At 35.5% G+C, this 18,679-nt stretch overlaps 1 protein-coding gene across 1 annotated transcript in view; it reads right to left on the bottom strand.

The window, feature by feature from the left end:
* The window catches only part of LOC150084878 (endoribonuclease Dicer-like), a 156,646-nt gene that overhangs the window by 32,701 nt on the left and 105,266 nt on the right, over window positions 1–18,679 (bottom strand). Inside the window, exon 8 of the mRNA XM_090376376.1 lies at window positions 553–766. Coding sequence (XP_090232502.1) covers window positions 553–766 — 214 coding nt within the window. The remainder of the gene's footprint in view (window positions 1–552; window positions 767–18,679) is intronic.

Below are 18,679 nucleotides of genomic sequence, written 5' to 3'. Positions count from 1 at the left end.
TCAAGTGCTAGTGGAGTTAGAAGAAACTATGTGAACTTAAATGTGGCACAGAAATTAGAGCTAATTGAGAAATTAGAACAAGGCCTCAGCAACACATGTTCGTGAAATTTACGGTGTAAAAAAATAAACTGTTTCTAATGTCTGTAAATCAAAAGGCAAATTGCAACATAATTTTATATTGTACAGTACTGCATATTGTATTAAAGTATTTTTTTTACATTAAGAACAATAAAAAATGCCTCCCCCCAGTTACATTCGATTTAATGGAAACCCCTTCTCCCCTATTAGGCCATTAAATCGAGAGTTTACTATATATAAACACACACCAGAATGGAAAAAAAAAAAAAAAAATGCTCTACAATAAACAATACTTCAGATATTCACTACTATTTTATACTCTTCAACAGAACACTATATACAACAAAAGAGAGACTACTTTTATAAAATAACCAGATGTGCTCAGCAAAGCATATCTGGTTATTTGACTTTCAGGTTGCTTTATTTTGAGACATATTGTATATAAAAATTAAAATTAATTTCCGTAATATTCACCTTTATTTATGGGAACAATAAGATATGAGTTCTTTTCTTCTGTAAAATTTATGACTTTTGGTTTCTTTTCAAGAAAAAGAACTTTGGAAAATACAAAAGCATGAAATTCGCAGAGCTTCTGTATCTGCTCATGTGAAAGTTGTAAACCAGTTTCAGCATACTTGAGCTCAGCTCTGACTGTGCCAGACGAGGTAAATATAGGAAAACCACAGATCTGCAAACATAAAAAAATATTATTAGACTTATTTTCTTAATTTAGTTTTATAAAAAAAACCAAAAAAAAAAAAAAAAAAACAATTACTTCAAAAATAATTTGAACTGCCTCTTAAATTACTAACATATTTTCCATGGCAAATACAAGTAAAATTTCTGATATAATATCCAATCTTAATAATCTGTAAACAAAGGATAAGTTACTAATTATTACTGTGACATATGGATCATAAAACACAATAGAGTTACTTTATTAAGTCAAGATGCTCCATATTTTATGATTAACACATGCAATTTGCTGATAAAATAAACAGGTATCTTGCATGTATATTCACACATGAGGAATTCGTTATGAAACTACACCTGAGAGCTAAATGACTTTGTGATAACTGGGAGGAAAGTATAAGAGAAATTGTTCAACTAAATATTAAAAAAAAATACCTGGGTGAGTGGGATATATCCAATTATATTAAGCAAGGAAGCAAAGGAGGTAAGCAAACCCTTAGCCATAATTATGAGAGGTTCCTTGGATTCAAGGAAGGTACTGTGGACTGGAGATATATGACTATATCACCAATTAACAAAGGGAGAGCAAAGGGTGACATGAATAAGAATAATTGTAGACCTGTTAAATTAACTTCTGTTTGAGGAAAAATGGAGTCACTGATTAAAGAAGTAATGCAGTACCATCTAAACAGGAGTGCAGTTATACTTCAGTCACAGCATGGATTTGTTAATGGGCAATTTTTGTCTGATCATATTTGACTGGACACTATGATGCAGTAACAAAGGAGCTGGATGCAAAATATAATTTTGTTATCATATACTTGGATTTCAGGAAAGCTTTTGATACAGTTGCACGTAAAAGACGTCTGTACAAATTGGAGTGGCGCCTCCATAGCCAGGTGGGAAGGAGCAGCAGTATGTAGCACACACTTCTTGATTAGACCGGGGTTCGAGCCTGTCACCACCAAATACGGATGATGCAGAAAGGTCAGGGAATGACCACCGCTTATCCCTGAGCAATATAGCCTTAGTTACTAATGCTCTTAAAAACCAAATAACAAACAAACAAATTGGAGTAGGGTAGCATTAGCAGCAAGTCACTGCTAAGGATAAAAGGATGGTTGAGTAGGAGAAGGGATAATTGTTATCAATGGACACATGATTATCAATGAGCAAAAATGAAAATAGGAGTGTGTTATAGGCCTAATGACTCCAATGAGCACAACAGACTGTATAGAGATACAGTGGGCCAGTAAATCAGAATGTCTTATAATGGCGGATTTTAACTTACCAGACATTCACTGGAACTTACAGGTTGGTCACTCACACACTAGCAAGACTTTTATAGATTTTTTTTGGATGACTCTTTTCTACAAGCGCATGTCAGAGAGGCAACAAGAGGAAGCAATACTCTTGATCTGATTATCAGCAGTGACTCTTCATGCATTAAGAACCAGAAGATAAAAGACCCTTTGAGTAATGGTGATCACAGTGTGCTGATATGTGAAAGTAATTCTTGAACTGCTTCTATTGGAATGAGCAGCAGCCTGGAAAGCAAGGTGCTGGGGATTTGGAAAACTGCTGGGAGTCATCATGGAATAAGTAAGTACATGGGCTGTGTTGGGGTAAAAGGGTAAGACCGGTTGCCTGTATACTTGCATGTACATCAATGCTAGAAGTATAGAAAATAAATTTGATATATTTAAAGTGCTGGTCAAGACATTAAATTCAGACATTGTAGGGATTTCAGAGACATGGTGTCACACAGATATAAGAGAAGCAGAATTTGAATTTGTGAACTACAATGTGTATAGAAAGGATAGATAGGACAGAAAGGGAGGAGATATTATGCTGTTAATTAAGAAACACAAAATGTAATGCAGTGCATGCAGTTGACATGAGCAAAAAGTGCAACATTGAGTCAGTTGAGTGTGACATAAGCACTGGAAAAGCAAAAATGAGAGTAGGAGTGTGTTATAGGCTTAATGACTCTGTTGTTATATTGTTATTTTGGTTTTTAGGAGCATTAGCAACTAAGGCCATATTGCTCCAGGGATATGCAGTGGTCATTCCCTGATCTTTCCACATCCTCAGTATCTGGTGGTCATGGGCTCAAATCCCAGTCTAATCAAGAAGTGTGTGGTACGCACTGCTGCTCCTGCCCACCTGGCTACGGAGGCACCTTAATAACTCTGACGAGTACAATGAACAATTGTACAGAGAAATAGAGTGGGCCAGAAAACTAGAATGTCTTATAATGGGGGATTTTTACTTCATAGATAGTGACTGAAACTTGTGGATTGGTCACTCGTACACTAGCAAGAATTTTGTGGATTTATTAGCATTAGCATAGGCATATGATACAAGAGAGCAAGCTTTTACAGCATCAGCCAAAAAAAAAAAAAAAAAAACCCCTTTGATCTATTCATTCCAAATTTTTGTCTAGTTCTACCTTGAATTTATTTAAGCTATCAACTTCCACAACAACAGATGGAAGTTTTTTCCAGCAATCAACTACCCACTGGCTACTAAAGGCAAATTTCCGCACATCTATTCTACAACTGTCTTACCTCAGTTTGAATCTATGTCCCCTCAGGTTTGTAATCTGAGCAAGAGGAAGAATACCATCAGCATTGAGCCTGCTCAATCCATTCAAGGCCTTATACACTTCAATCAGATCATCTCACAGGTGTCTAATCTCCAGAAGCTGCAATTTGCAGAACTTAAGCCTTTCTTCACAAGAGAACCCCTTTGTTCTCCCACCAATCTTGTTGCCCTTCTCTATACTTGTTCTAGCAATTCTACATCCTTCTTAAAATGACACTTCCAGACCTGTACTTAAGGTGTGGCCTGACCATTGCCTTATACAAGAGGATAATCACCTCCTTATCCCTGCTCGCAAATTTCCTGTATATCATTTACAAAACCCCATGACCTACTCTGGAAGCCTGTCTGCAATGCTCAGAAAACTTCACATCTGACTGCACAATTACCCCCAAGGTCTCTTTCATTCTTCACTATCTTGAGTGTAACACCACCCAGTTGGTACATTTCTCTAGGGTTACTGCTACCTATATGCTAGGGTTACTGTTACCTATATGCAGTATTTTGCATTTGTCAATGTTAAACTTCAGTTGCCACTTCTCAGCACATCTGCCCAACTTTTCCAGATAGCATTGCAGCAGCATATTGTCACTGCTATTATTAACAACCCCGCCAACCTTTGTATCATCTGCATATGACATTAAGCTTCATATACCGTCATCAATATCATTGATAAATATAAAAAACAACAATGGGCCCAACACCGAACCCTGACGGACACCACTAATAACATTAGTCCACTAATAACATTAGTCTATTGTGTTAATTAATAGATACTGAAGAGCAGTATCTACTGATTACCACACTGCCTTCTCCCACTCAACCATCCTTTTATCCATTGTAGCAACTTGCCATACTGCTCCAATTTGTACAGTAATCTTCCATGTGCAACAGTATTCAAAGCTTTCCTGAAATTTAAGTATATGATAGCAAAATTATTTTTTGCATCCAGTTCCTTTGTGACCACATCATAGTATCCAATCAATTTGACAAGACTTCCCCTTCACAAACCCATGCAGTGTCTGAATTATTACTGCTGTCTTGTCTAGATGATCTTGCAATGCTTCTTTAACTAGTGACTCCATTATTTTCCCTGGAACAGAAGTCAAACCTAACAGGTCTGTAATTATTTTTGTCACCGTTTGATACCCCTTTGTGAATTGGAGATACATTTGCACATCTCACAGTCCACGGGGACTTTCCTGAGTCCAAGGATGCTCTCATAATTGGATGATTTTTTTCTACAGCAGCATGCTTGAGAGGCAATCAGAAGGAGTAATACTCTTGATCTGATTATCAGCAATGATAATTCAAGAATCTACAGATAAAGGAACCACTAGGTGGCAGTGATCACAGTGTACTAATGAGTGATTCACTTAAAGATGTAACTACCATCAGAGGTAAAGAGAAGGATTTTGCTTTCCTAAAGGTGAAATGTTGGTCTCAGACAGTTTTTAAATTCTATACAGTGGGACGAACTGATGATGTTACCAACAGCAAATTCTAAATGGGAAGCATTCAAGGAATTAATCTTGGAAGCTGCAAGGCTTTTCATATATGTTCACGGTTTGGGCTTAAATGGTTGTCAGGTGAACTAATGAGACTCACTGAAGAGAAGAAAAATGCATGTGCTGCATATAAATTATCAGATGACACAAAAGCCTATGTTATATACAAGCTAGTCTGTAATTAAGTCATAAAGAAGGTTAGACAGTCAAAGGCAGATTATGAGAAATTTTTGGCAAAGAATGCAAAGAAAAACAACAAAGACTTCTTTACTTATGCAAACTCTAGAAGGAAGGAGATGAATCAGATTAGTACACTTGATATTCATAGTTCGACTGTTGATGATCCTGTTCAGGTAGCTGACAAACTGAATGAGTATTTTGCATCTACATTCACATATGAGGATCTGTTTAAGGTAGGGGATGCCAGAAGTTTATCAAACTCTAGCAGGGAGCTAAATGATTTTGTAATAATTGAGAGCAAAGTGGAGGATAAATTGTTGAAATTAAACATAAGAAAGGCACTGTGAATGGATGGGATATATCTAGTTATATTAAGGGAGGCTGCAAAGGGAGAAATTTCACATCTCCAGTCCATGGGACTCCTGAATCCTTTATCAGGATTCAGGGGTCCCATGGACTGGAGATGTGAAAAGGTATCCCCAATTCACAAAGGGAGATCAAAGGATGACAGGAGTAATTACAGACATGTTAGTTGAACTTCTGTTCTGGGGAAAATAGAGTCACTGGTTAAAGAAGCAATGTGGGATCATCTAGACAAGGTCAAAATTATAGTTCAGACAGCATGGGTTTGTTAAGGGAAAATCTTGTCTGATCAATTTGATTAGATACTACAATGTGGTCACAAAGGAAATGGATGTAAAAATAATTTTGATATCATATACTTGGATTTCAGAAAAACTTGTGATATTGTTGCACATAAAAGACTGCTGTACAAATTGGAACAGTATAGAATTAAGAGGAAGTTGCTGCTATGAATAAAGAGATGGTTGAGTAGGAGAAGACAGAGTGCTAATCAACGGACACTACTCTTCATAGACTGATGTTATTAGTGGAGTTCCCCAGGGTGGTGTTGGGACCATTGTTGTTTTCTATATTTATCAATGATATTGATGAAGGTATATAAGGCTTAAAGTCCAAGTTTTCAGATGATACAATGGTTGACAGAGTTTTTAATGACAGTAATGACACTACACTACTGCAACAGGATCTAGAAAAGTTGAGCAGATGGACTGAGGGGTAGCAACTGAAGTTTAACATTGACAAATGCAAAGTACTGCATATGGGTAGCAGTAACACCCAGAGTAAAGTACCAACTGTGTGCTACTACACAGTTGGTACATTAGTGGAAAATGAAAAGGACCTTGGTGTAATTGTGTGGTAAGATATGAAGTTCTCCGAGCAGTGCAGGCAGGATAGCTCTTGGGGTTTGTTCAATGACATACAAAAATTTTCCCAGCAGAGATAAGGAGGTGATTGTCCCATTGTATATGGCAATGATCTGGCCACATCTTCAGTACTGCACTCAGGTCTGGATGCCTCATTTTAGGAAATGATGAGTAATTGCTGGAACAATTACAGAGAAAGGCAATGAGATTAGCAATGGGAACAAAGTGGTACTCTTACTAAGAAAGGCTTCAATTCTGTAAATTGTAGCACTGGAGATTAGGTTCCTGCCAGGTGATATGAATGAGGTGTTTATGGCTTTGAATGGATTGAGCAATCTCAATGCTGATGGGAATCTTCATCATGCTCAGATCACACAAGATGGGGTAAAAATTCAAATTGAGAAAGGAGTTGCAGGATTTGTTATCAACTTCCATCTGTTGTGGAAGTTGATAGCTGAAATAAATTCAAGGAAGAACTAGACAAACTGTTGCAGCGAATGAACAGGTAAAATGTGAGGTGTCATTTTTTTTTTTGGCTGATGTTGTATAAGCTTGCTTTCTTGCATCATTTGCCACTAGTAATGCTAATGTTAAGTGTCTACAAAAAACTATCAGCAACTTGCTTTCCTATTACATGCTCACTGTTCAAAATACCTTGTCAATCAATATCTGAAAAACTATTTTCATCACAGTGATATTTTATTATTTTATTTACCTTGTCAATCAATATCTGGAAGGGTTTAATGTTATACTATAATTTTTAGTGTTTCTCACCAACCATTGAAGTAAAAACGAAAACCAAAATCTTAAAAAGTTTATGTTTAAACTTTATGTTTATGTTTGTCTGGGGGAGCACACAAATGCGATAAGAAATGCGGATTATGGTAAATCCGCCATAGCTGAACATTTTTGGGAGAAGCAACATCATATCTCCCCGGACAAAGCAGTCATCACTGATCGGGCGCATAGATTTTGGGACTGCAAGTGGCTCGAGAGCCTACGAATTAGTTCTATTGGGAACAATATAAATAGAGACAGGGGTACACGCATTCATCCCCTCTTTGAGGCGGTAATCCTTGGAGGGGATGAACGTTTTCGCCTGGAACGCTCCCGAGCTGCTTCCGGTTCCGGTTCCAACATGTATGGGAACAGTACACGTTTACGTGAGATGCACCGTGAACTTGTTGGTATTTAATGAGGCACCGCAGTATAGAAGTACACTGTTGAGGAAGAAGGCCTTTGAAAGCTTCAGTTATTTTAGCACTTTTAATCTAGTATATTTTATTGCATTTTAATTCAGTATTTTATTATCATTTTATTTGTACATTCACTGTAAATTACATTTGTTTTATTCTATCCTAATTCAGTATTTTATTATCAGTAACATTTTGTATAATCGTATTTTGTTTGATCTACTGTAAATTATTGTAAATTTAAACATAAACTTTTTAAGATTTTGGTTTTTGTTTTTACTTCAGTGGTTGGTGAGAAACACTAAAAATTATAGTATGAATATACCCAACCCCAGAGGCCTATTTGAAGGGTTTAATGTTTATAGCAGTGATACTAGGAACTGCTTGGATATCTGCATCAGCAAAATTCAAGCAGAAGAAAATGGAGAATACATATCAGTAGTCTGCTCTGTTTGGAAGTAGAAGTATTAATAACTTAGTTGTGCATATGTTTCCCCATTAGGGGTTTTTTGTTTCCATATTATGACTACTAACTTCTCACTTTTGCAAATTTCTGTAACTTATATTTAAAATTAAAAAAAAAAAAAAAAAATATCCCACAGAGCAAGGGGAAGAGTAATGCATGGAATAAGTTACAGGAATAGTCTGGGCAATCTTGCTTTAAATTTATTCACACTACCTGTTCCCAAAACACTAGGAGGAATTTTATTTCAATATCGTTCTCTGGCTAAAGGCAATTTCTGTACATCAATTGTGCAATTGTTCTTTGTCCATTTCAATCTCTGTGTCATCTATCATCAAACATTTAGTTCACCCAAACCTTTTAAATTTTCAAACACTTCATTTAGGTAATCATGCAGATGCCTAGTTTACAGTTGCTGCATTTACTTTATATAATTTCTTTATTATCTTCTTTATATAATTTTTATTCTGTTACCAAATTTTAATTTACAAATTTCAAGCTCTCTAAAAGAGAACAGTGTGCAGAGGAAACAAGAAAGTCTCAGAAAGCTGTCTGCACTTTCATAAGTGCTTTCACTGGTTACTTCTCTTCACTCCAAAATTTCTATATAAGGTATACCAACCACTGAGAGCCTATCCCTAATGGGGTGGTGAGTCTGAGTACTCAGAGCTGCCTCCATGCTGGTTGCCTATATTTACTTGACTACATTTCTTTTAGTTTCAAATGTACAATTAAATGGCTGCCACTCAAGTTATATATCCCTTGTAATCAACTGATGAGTATCATGGAAAAGAATAATGTACCAATCACAGTGTTTACAAAATAAGCAGATTAGCATATAATGATGTTAATGGATGATATTATTACTAATGAAGGATGAAATAGGTTTGTTTGTTGTTTGTTATTTTGGTTTTTAGGAGCATTAGCAACTAAGGCCGTATTGCTCCAGGAATATGCGGTGGTCATTCCCTGACCTTTCCGCATCCTCCGTATTTGGTGGTGACGGTCTCGAACCCCGGTCTAATCAAGAAGCGTGTGCTAAGCACTGCTGCTCCTTCCCACCTGGCTACGGAGGCACCTGACGAAATAGGTTCATCGAAAAATATCTACATTGGTGAAAGTATTTATATTTAGAAAATAATAAAAACTAGTAATATATATACATAGTAAAACCCTATTAAGAAGTTTTCCAAGAACTTCTTAATAGGGTTTTACTATGTATAACCCTATTTAGAACTTCTTACGAGGGAAAACATCTTAGAAAGAAAAATTTCCTAAGGGTATGAAATATTAACTACACAAATGAAAATGAAAAGATACACATACCTAACTTAAAGTTGATTTTTAAGTACTATTTAAAGTACTATTTTAAGTACCAAGAAGAGCAGGACAAACCAGATCGGACCTTTATGTAAGGGAAAGGGGATAGTAATAAATACACCAGCTGCCGTTGCAGATGAACTCAACAGTTATTTTGCATCAATGTTTACAAATGAAAAACCTTTTGTGGCAATGGGAAATTGTGGGAGCGAAGTTAAAAAATATGTAATTAATGATATTGAAATTTTGCAAGATTATTTAATGAAAAAACTTTCGAGCCTACAGACCAGTAAGGCTCCTGGAGTTGATGGAATATACCCTATAATCTTAAGAGAGGTGGCAAGCGAGTGCATTGAACCATTGAGACTAATTATGCGAGCATCACTAGACTCTGGGGAGATTCCTTTGGATTGGAAAAGTGCAAATGTATCTCCCATACATAAGGGTGGCTCTAAAAGTGAAGTTGGAAATTATCGACCTGTCAGCCTGACTTCAGTAGTAGGGAAAATCATGGAGCCAATGATCAAGGGTGGAATTCAGGATCATTTGGATCGAATTGAAATTCTCAAGGATACTCAGCATGGTTTTGTAAAGGGAAAATCATGTTTAACAAATCTGGTTCGCTATTTCGAAAGGGTCACTCACGAGCTGGATTTAGGGAATAATTTTGACATTGTTTATTTAGATTTTAGCAAAGCTTTTGACTCAGTCCCACATGAGCGGTTGCTTTATAAGCTGGAACAGGTTGGAATCACTGGGAAAATCCTTAGATGGATAGAAGGATGGCTTCAGGGCAGGAGGCAGAGGGTTGTGATAAATGGCTATTCCTCAGATTGGGTTGATGTAAGAAGTGGGGTTCCCCAAGGATCAGTATTAGGACCACTGTTGTTTTTAATTTTCATAAACGACATTGATGAAGGGATAGAGGGCGTGATGTCTAAATTTGCAGATGATATTAAAATTGGTAGAGTAGTTAATGATCACTGTCAAGCTGAGCTTCTTCAGAGAGACCTAGATAGACTTCAGGAATGGTCAGAAAAATGGCAGCTGTGCTTTAATCCAACAAAGTGTAAGGTATTACACCTGGGAAACAGTAATCCCAAAAAAACGTATTCACTTGGTGGAGTTCAACTAAACCCAGTACTGGAGGAAAGGGACTTGGGTGTTACGATACAGTCAGACACGAAATTCTCTGAGCATTGTAAACAGGTTGCAAGGAAGGCCCATGGTGTCCTATCGATGATCTATCGAACTTTTGCAAGTAGAGATAGAGACGTGATAATCCCATTATATAAGGCTTATGTTAGACCACACTTGGAATACTGTGTTCCAAGTATGGAGACCGCACCTAAAGAAAGACATCGAGCTTCTTGAAAGGGTGCAAAGAAGGGTAACTCGCCTGGTGAGATCGGCAAAAGGGCGTCCTTATGAAGAAAGACTTCGAATATGTGGGTTGCAGAGTTTGGAAACTAGACACCTTAGAGGAGATTTGATTGAGGTGTTTAAGGCTCTGAGAGGCATCAGTAAAATGAATGAGGACGAAATTTTCAAGATTATAAATGATGCTAGAACTAGGGGACATAAATTCAAGTTACGGGGGGAAATGTTTAGATTGGACTGCAGGAAGTTTTATTTTAGCCAGCGAGTTATAAATTACTGGAATAAGTTGCCTTCATGGGTGGTAGAGGCCGACAGTTTGGGGAAATTCAAAGGTCATCTGGATAGTACTTTAGTACTAGGAGGATAGGTTTAAAATTTAAACCTATCATCCTATGCGCTTGCATAGGATGATAGGTTTAAATTTTTTTTTAATTTTTTTTTATTAATTATTATTATTTATTTTTTATTTATTTTTTATTTTTTATTTTTATTTTTTATTTTATTTTATTTATTTATTTTTTTGGCTGGTGCAGCATAAGCCATAGGCTTTCTTGCACCATGCGGCCGTTACTAATACTAATACTAATACTATTTCAGAATTTATAAATATTTTACTCTGCCTATGGAAACCATTTTTAAACTGAGGATTTCTGATTGCTTAACATTCTGTTTATCAAACTCATTACCAAATGTTTCAAACAAGCATAAACATGTGGAAAGAATTTTCATTTGAAGGAAAACTATCAAGAATAAAAAATGACTTTCAATGCAAAACAATATTAGTCATGATTTAAAAAGATTTTGTTATAGACTGTATTATAAGTTCAGTTTTCAGCATATCTTAAAGGTCACAATTACAATAAGACACAGCAACAATCCACTAAGTAATTCAGAACCTTCAGACATTAATGGCAAATACTTCACTGTGCTTCATGTAGTCGATGTTATACAATTATGGATATCAATGTAAACAAATGCAATATGTCACTTCTGTCATATCAAAATGTTTATATTGTTTAATACTTTTTTAATATAAAAATAAAGAATTTCTATATTTAAAAATGTATTAAGTGTGAAAACATCATTATAATAATACACTGTATATTCTTCATCATGTACTTTATATGTGGGAAAGCTTTTTACCTGGGAAACTTCTTAAACGGGAAAATAATACATTACAATATATAAATTTGAAATTGGGAATTGAGAAACCAAACCTAGTACAGGGAAAAACTTCTTATTCAGGAACTTATTATCCAGGTTCTACTGTATTTTTCAAACTACGTATAAAATTAACACGAACTGAATTTTTCTTTTCATTCTTTCTATGGCATCATAATTTTTATTTTTTCCCCGTCTTGCTTTTCCTCCAAAAATTAAAGAATTTGTTCATAAATACTCAAGATAAAATTTTATAATTAATAGAGTAGAGGTAAAAGCCAAGTAATTGTAACAATAAAATTGTACACCCAGCTATTGCACTGCTTGAGTTAATAGTCTATTTAAAATAATTGCAAAATGCTATGATATAAATTATAAGCAAGGGTAGCTAGCTTAACCTCAGGCAACATCTGGTATGCCCAAGGTTATATAAGATGCTCAAGATTAAGGATCGACTCTACATTAGGAGGAAAAAAGGTGATTATCCCATTATATAAGGAAATTGTTAGGCCATATCTTGAGTACAAAATACAGATTTGGAAGCCTCATTTCAGGAAGGATGTAGATCTATTGAAACAATTGCCAGTGCTTTCAGCCAGAGAGTAATTGACTGTTGGAATAAAGTTCTATCTGGTGTTGTGTAAGTGAGCAATTTTAATTCATGTAAAGAAGAATTTGGACAAATTATTAGAAAGGGTAGGCATATGAAATATATAATCAGGGTGGTTCACTACCAGTGCGACAAACTTGCAGGAGGTGTAGGGGGCACAAAGATGAATTGGAAGCACATAGCATTGCAGGGTCCGAAATGCCTTCGTCATATGGTAGAGGACGTTGAGCGGGAGGTTGCGTGAACAGCGATCATGCTGGAAGTCAGCATTTGCGAACCGGTTTCCGAGGCAGTAGGATGGACGAGTATTCAAACGTTGAACTGGCCGACATGCACCTCGCGTATGGAGCTGTAGACTGTAATGGGCGCGCCGCTCTGTGCTTGTACCAGGAACGTTTCCCACCTTATTTATTTTTTTATTGTTATTTGGTTTTTTTTTAGGAGCATTAGCAACTAAGGCCATATTGCTCCGGGGATATGCGGTGGTCATTCCCTGACCTTTTCCACATCCTCCATATTTGGTGGCTCACGGGCTCGAACCCCAGTCTAATCAAGAAGCGTGTGCTATGCACCGCTGCCCACCTGGCTACAGAGGCGCCACATTTCCTGCACAGGCATGCTCCTCATCATATGATTTTCGCACGTGTGCATAGAAGGTTACATGAGACTGGTTGTTTCATGAGAGGTACCATGAATCGAGAGCGAACGACGAGGACGCCAGACAATGAGGAGAATGTCCTACATCTTGCAGAAGGCAATCCGAGTACGAACTCAAGCGATAGGCCAACGATTGGTTATTTCCCAATCCACTGTATGGAGAATACTGTCAACAAACCAAATGAGTTCATACCATCTGCACTGCGTCCAATCATTGGAGCCTGTGGATTATCCACTCCAGAGGACTTTTGCTACTTGGCTTCTTCAACAGAAACGGTTCGCAAATGCTGACTTCCAGCGGGATGGCTGTTCAAGTGACCTCCCATTCAACGTCCTCTACTGCATGACGAAGGCATTTCGGACCCTGCAATGCTATGTGATTCCGATTCGTGTTTGTGCCCCCTACACCTCCTGCAAGTTTGTCGCACTGGTAGTGAATCACCCTGTATATATTTTTTTGGCTAATAATGTATAAGATATCACTTAGTCACTGCAAATACTATTAACTCTACGATCCTTTCTGCATTCAGCAACCTATTCTTAATAGTACCCTATACTGAACAACCTAGCAAGCAATCTTCATCATATCATCATGGATTTGTTTTCTAGATAATCCTTAAAAAAAAAAAAAAAAGTATTTCGTTACAGCATGGTCCTCCTCTTTTTGTGAAATTATTGGTTTCAGCAGGCCTTTTTAGCCAAAAAAATAAAATAATAATAATATAAGATAATACTCTAAAAATTTGGTTATATACATTATAAATGCTTGTATTTTAATACTGTTGTGCTTATTTTACTGTCAAAGAAATGAAATATATGATAGGCCACAAACTTTTCAATACCATTTCATATTTGACAGCTAATCATGTAGAGAACCAGCTGCATTATCCCAAGCCCGGGAATTGCTTTCTTGCATCACATGCCACTACTACTACTATCATCTAGAAATCAATGCAATAATAACCATAATTTTCAGAAAAAATAATTTTGTATTATTTTCTTAATCAATAGTACACAAAAGACTGTTTATTTCACTTAGATTTCAAATCATACACAATATACCCTGAACATAAACAAGAAGAAAGATATATTCAATTAGTACACCGAGGACTATCCTGTGCTGCATATTTAAGGCCAGCAGAATTTAAATTGCCATAAGTAATACTACGATCTTAATATTAAAGATAGAACACTTCATATACAAAATTGTTTCATTATTCACGAGTCATTAGTCATTATTCACGAGTCATTAGTCATTAAAATTAGTCAAAATGAACTAATTTTAATTTTAATTAGATATATAATTTAATTACCAAATATCATATATCATTTAACAACTATATTAATAAGTTTTAATTTTGAAAAATTAGTATAACTGATTAACAATATTAATCTAGATAGTAGTGAATCACAAATTTATTTCTTTGAAATAAAAAAAATCCAAAAATTTACCATAGTTTGTTCTATCTTGAGTACTGAGACCAATAATATTATTTACAGCAGTTAAAATTCTGCTGGTCAATAAACATTTAGGACAAGATGGCCTTAATTTACTAATTTATTTCATGGGTAGTACAGCTTTTGCTTCTTAATAAATACCTAAATATATTTTCAATATCTTTTCAGTGGATATACAACATACATTGATATAAGACCTACAAGACAGTTAATGCTGGAAGATAGGTATTAGGTTAGCATTAATGGCAAGCGAACAAACACTACACTGTTAAAAAGCAACAATTTAATTATCACTGACAGGTTCAGAAATTAGATATATTATTCAAATATTTCCAAACCCATCAGTGATAATTAAATTATTACTTTTTAGCAATGTAGTATAATTTGTGTTCTTTACTATTAATACTAAGCAATATCTGGAATAATTATGTCAGATCTAGATATTAAGTTAAACAATAAAGACTACGCTGCATGGTTTTATTTGCAAATTAATTAATGCTTATATAGTTTCTTAATTTATTACTAGGGGGCTTTGCCCCCTGCTCACTGTGCTCGCTTCTTTTGAGGCGCCTCCGTAGCCAGGTGGGCAGGAGCAACAGTGCATAGCACACGCTTCTTGATTAGACCAGGGTTCGAGCCCGTGACCACCAAATACGGAGGATGCAGAAAGGTCAGGGAATGACCACTGCATATCCTGGGAGCAATACGGCCTTAGTTGTTAATGCTCCCAAAAAAAAAAAATAACCAAATAACAAATAACAAAATAACAAGCTTCTTTTGATAAAATAAAATAAAATACTTACAGAAGCTTTTGACTTTGTGTGTCTCTTCCTCAGCTATGAATATGTAAATACGTTACTATATCTATATAATATCGGTGTAGATACACCATAGACAACTCTTAAAGAAAAATTAGTGTAAAAGGCATCATTTCATCTGTATCTCATATTGTGCTCATCCTTCTCAACAAGTTGCCATGTATTGCACTAATAGAGAAGACTACTGTCACTTATATTCAATTAGTACACCGAGGACTATCCTGTGTTGCATATTTAAGGCCAGTAGAATTTAAACTGCCCAGACGGCACAGTTTCAAAACCAGTTGTCTTTTCATTGGTGGGTGCCTTTCACACTACGACCATAGTTTTTTCTTTAAGAGTTGTCTATGGTATATCCAATATTATATAGATATAGAATCTTAAACTCTTAAAATATTATGTCTTGTTGCATTTAGTTTATTTAAAAAATACGTTACTTATGGAAATCAAGAATGGTACTATGTGGTCATGTTAGATAAACATAGTGCATGACCATGCTTAAACGGAAGCGTGCTTTACCACAGTAAAACAAGCTTCTATTACGTATTTTAGTATTTGTTATGTATTAGCACATAACCCGCATCTCTCTTCTCCCACTGGCTGAATAAATATCATTAGGAGGAAAATTATTTTATGTATAGAAAGATATGGAATACTGCATTATATAAATCAATTTCATTACAATGAATTTTGTGTTTTTACTAAGCTGTGAAATTTTTAGTAGAACCACAAGGGGCCAACAGGTTTGACTGTATTTTATTTCATTATTTTTGAATACATCATTAAATAAAAGAGAGGTTCTTCAGTTTGTGCATTTTGTAAGCTCCTTTACAATTTCAAAATATAAGAGCAATGAAGCCCAATCCTTCCTACTTTTAATAATATTGTTTGAAAATAACTTCTCATACCTTTTTATAGGAAATTTCTTCACCCGAAGCTCACATCAAATTTATCCAGTACCAAATTTATCACACCAATACATTGTATAAAAGATCTAAGTTAATGATGCGATATTATCCATACTAAAAGATAGTTAATTTATACGAGTTTCATAAAACTAATCTTGCATTCAATTCCCAATATCTACTCACTGCTACCAAGGAAAAGCAAAGAGTAGCTGATGCACATCAAACCACCCAAAACTAACCCACCAGCAATAACAGACTAGAAATCGAAAGCAATTATCAAACTATGTTAAAATATATCCAAGACTAAACTTCTTTATATGCGACTAGGTTATTTCGGCTACGAAATAACCTAGTTCACAAGAAGTAAATTGACGCATTTAACAATACCTACTCTCTTATAAATCAAATTGAATTTATTCAATTTGATTTATAATCATGACAAGATTTTATTAACAAAAATAATCGTGACAAGATTATTTTTGTTAACTAACGTGAATATTGCTATTCACACATGCTCGTAAAGGTCCACGAGTCTGAAATGGTGTATGGTCTCCGTACATTTATAGATTTGGAGTTTAACTTAATTTCAAGTGTTTCGGCTATTAATAGTTTTGTGTATTCATTCTGTATATTAATTACTTTAGCCCCGTTAAAAAGAAAAACATGGTTCTCTTGGATGGCGTGAAAGGAAAGTTCAGAAGCACCTGTCCTTTTTGCCCTCACAGATGCCTGGTGTTGTTGCAATCGCATTGAAAGATAATTATGGGTAGAACCAATGTAAAAGGAGTCGCATTCCCACAAACAATGTTATAGAATATATTGATTCACTCCATGTTAGAGACTGAGATTGTCTTCCTGGCCCTCAATATTGTCTGGAGTTTATTTTTATTGGTTGTGCAACTATTTTAAATTCTGTGTTTTTAAATATGTTAATGAACTGTTCATATCATTGCTGTACAAATGAAACTTTAATAAAACATTTATGTGCAGTGCTCTTACTAAGTTGAACCGATTCTGATTTTTGCTTTGCCTGTCGTTGAATGCTCCTAATTACACCTAGTGTATATCCCTGTTTAAAAATCTTGTCACAAGTTCCCTGAGTTCGTCCTTCAGATATTCCTGTGTAGAACTGTATCTATCGTATTATAAAATTGGTTAAAAATTATACTCCTTTTATACATAAAAGGGTGGTAACTCGAATAATGCAAAAATTTTCCTGTATTTGTTGGTTTACGGTAAATTTTAAAATGTATATCATTGTTGACCCTTGTTAATGTAAAATTAAGAAAATTTATAGAATTCTCACACAGTTTTTCCTTTTCCAAAGTAAACTTAAGTCTCTTATGTATATTATTAAAGGAATCCATAAAATTATTTACAATATCTTCATGTGAAATAACAAGGATATCATCCAAGTACCTACCATAAAATGTTAACCTGGGAATATATGGATTTAAGTATAATTGCTCAATATTGTTGAGATAAATTTCAGCGACTAAACCACTAAGTCCCATCAGAAGACAAATTTTTGGCCTGTGGCTGACAGATTTATTGTTTGTTTTGCTTTGTTTATTTGGTTTTTAGGAGCATTAGCAACTAAGGCCATATTGCTCCGGGATATGCAGTGGTCATTCTCTGACCTTTCCACATCCTCTGTATTTGGTGGTGACGGGCTCGAACCCCGGTCTAATCAAGAAGCGTGTGGTACGCACTGCTGCTCCTTCCCACCTGGCTATGGAGGTGCCGACAGATTTATCTTGATACTTTTGTTGGCCTCTAGAAAGATAGTGGTTATGTCATTTGCTGCCCATTTTAAATTGTTTGAATTCTTGTAGTAATGCAGATAACTTACTCAAACCTTTTCAAGAAGAGCTTCAAGTAGTCTATCTCAAGCAAAAGTAGAGACTTCCAAGATTGTTCCCTAAGTTTTATTTTGTCAAAAGAAAACCACTCAGAACACATTCAATTTACGTGACAATAGCATTAGCAGAGGCATATAATGCAGGAATGCAAGCTTATATAACACCAGCCAAGACAAAAAAAAACAAAAAAACTTCCCATTTCACACATCCATTCACTCCAAAAAGTTTATCTAGTTCAGCCTTGAATTTAATTAAGCTGTCAACTTCCACAGTGACAGATGGAAGTTTGTTCCAGCAATTAACCACTCGCTGGCTAAAGGCAAATTTCCACACACATCTATTTTACAACTGTCTTTATCCTCAATTTGAATTTATGCCCCCTCAGGTGCAGAATCCGAGCAAGAGGAAGGATCCCATCAGCATAGAGCTTACTCAAACCATTAAAGGCCTTATACACCTCAATCAGATCACCTCACAGGAACCTAGTCTCCAGAAGTTGCAATTTGCAGAACTTAAGCCTATCTTGGTAACAACAACCCTTTGTTTCATTCACTAATATC

The sequence above is a fragment of the Mastigoproctus giganteus genome, chromosome 6 (genome assembly GCF_048544385.1).
Source record: "Mastigoproctus giganteus isolate SK-2022 chromosome 6, ASM4854438v1, whole genome shotgun sequence".
Lineage (NCBI taxonomy): Eukaryota > Metazoa > Arthropoda > Arachnida > Uropygi > Thelyphonidae > Mastigoproctus > Mastigoproctus giganteus.
This window is presented reverse-complemented; position numbering and strand designations above follow the sequence as displayed.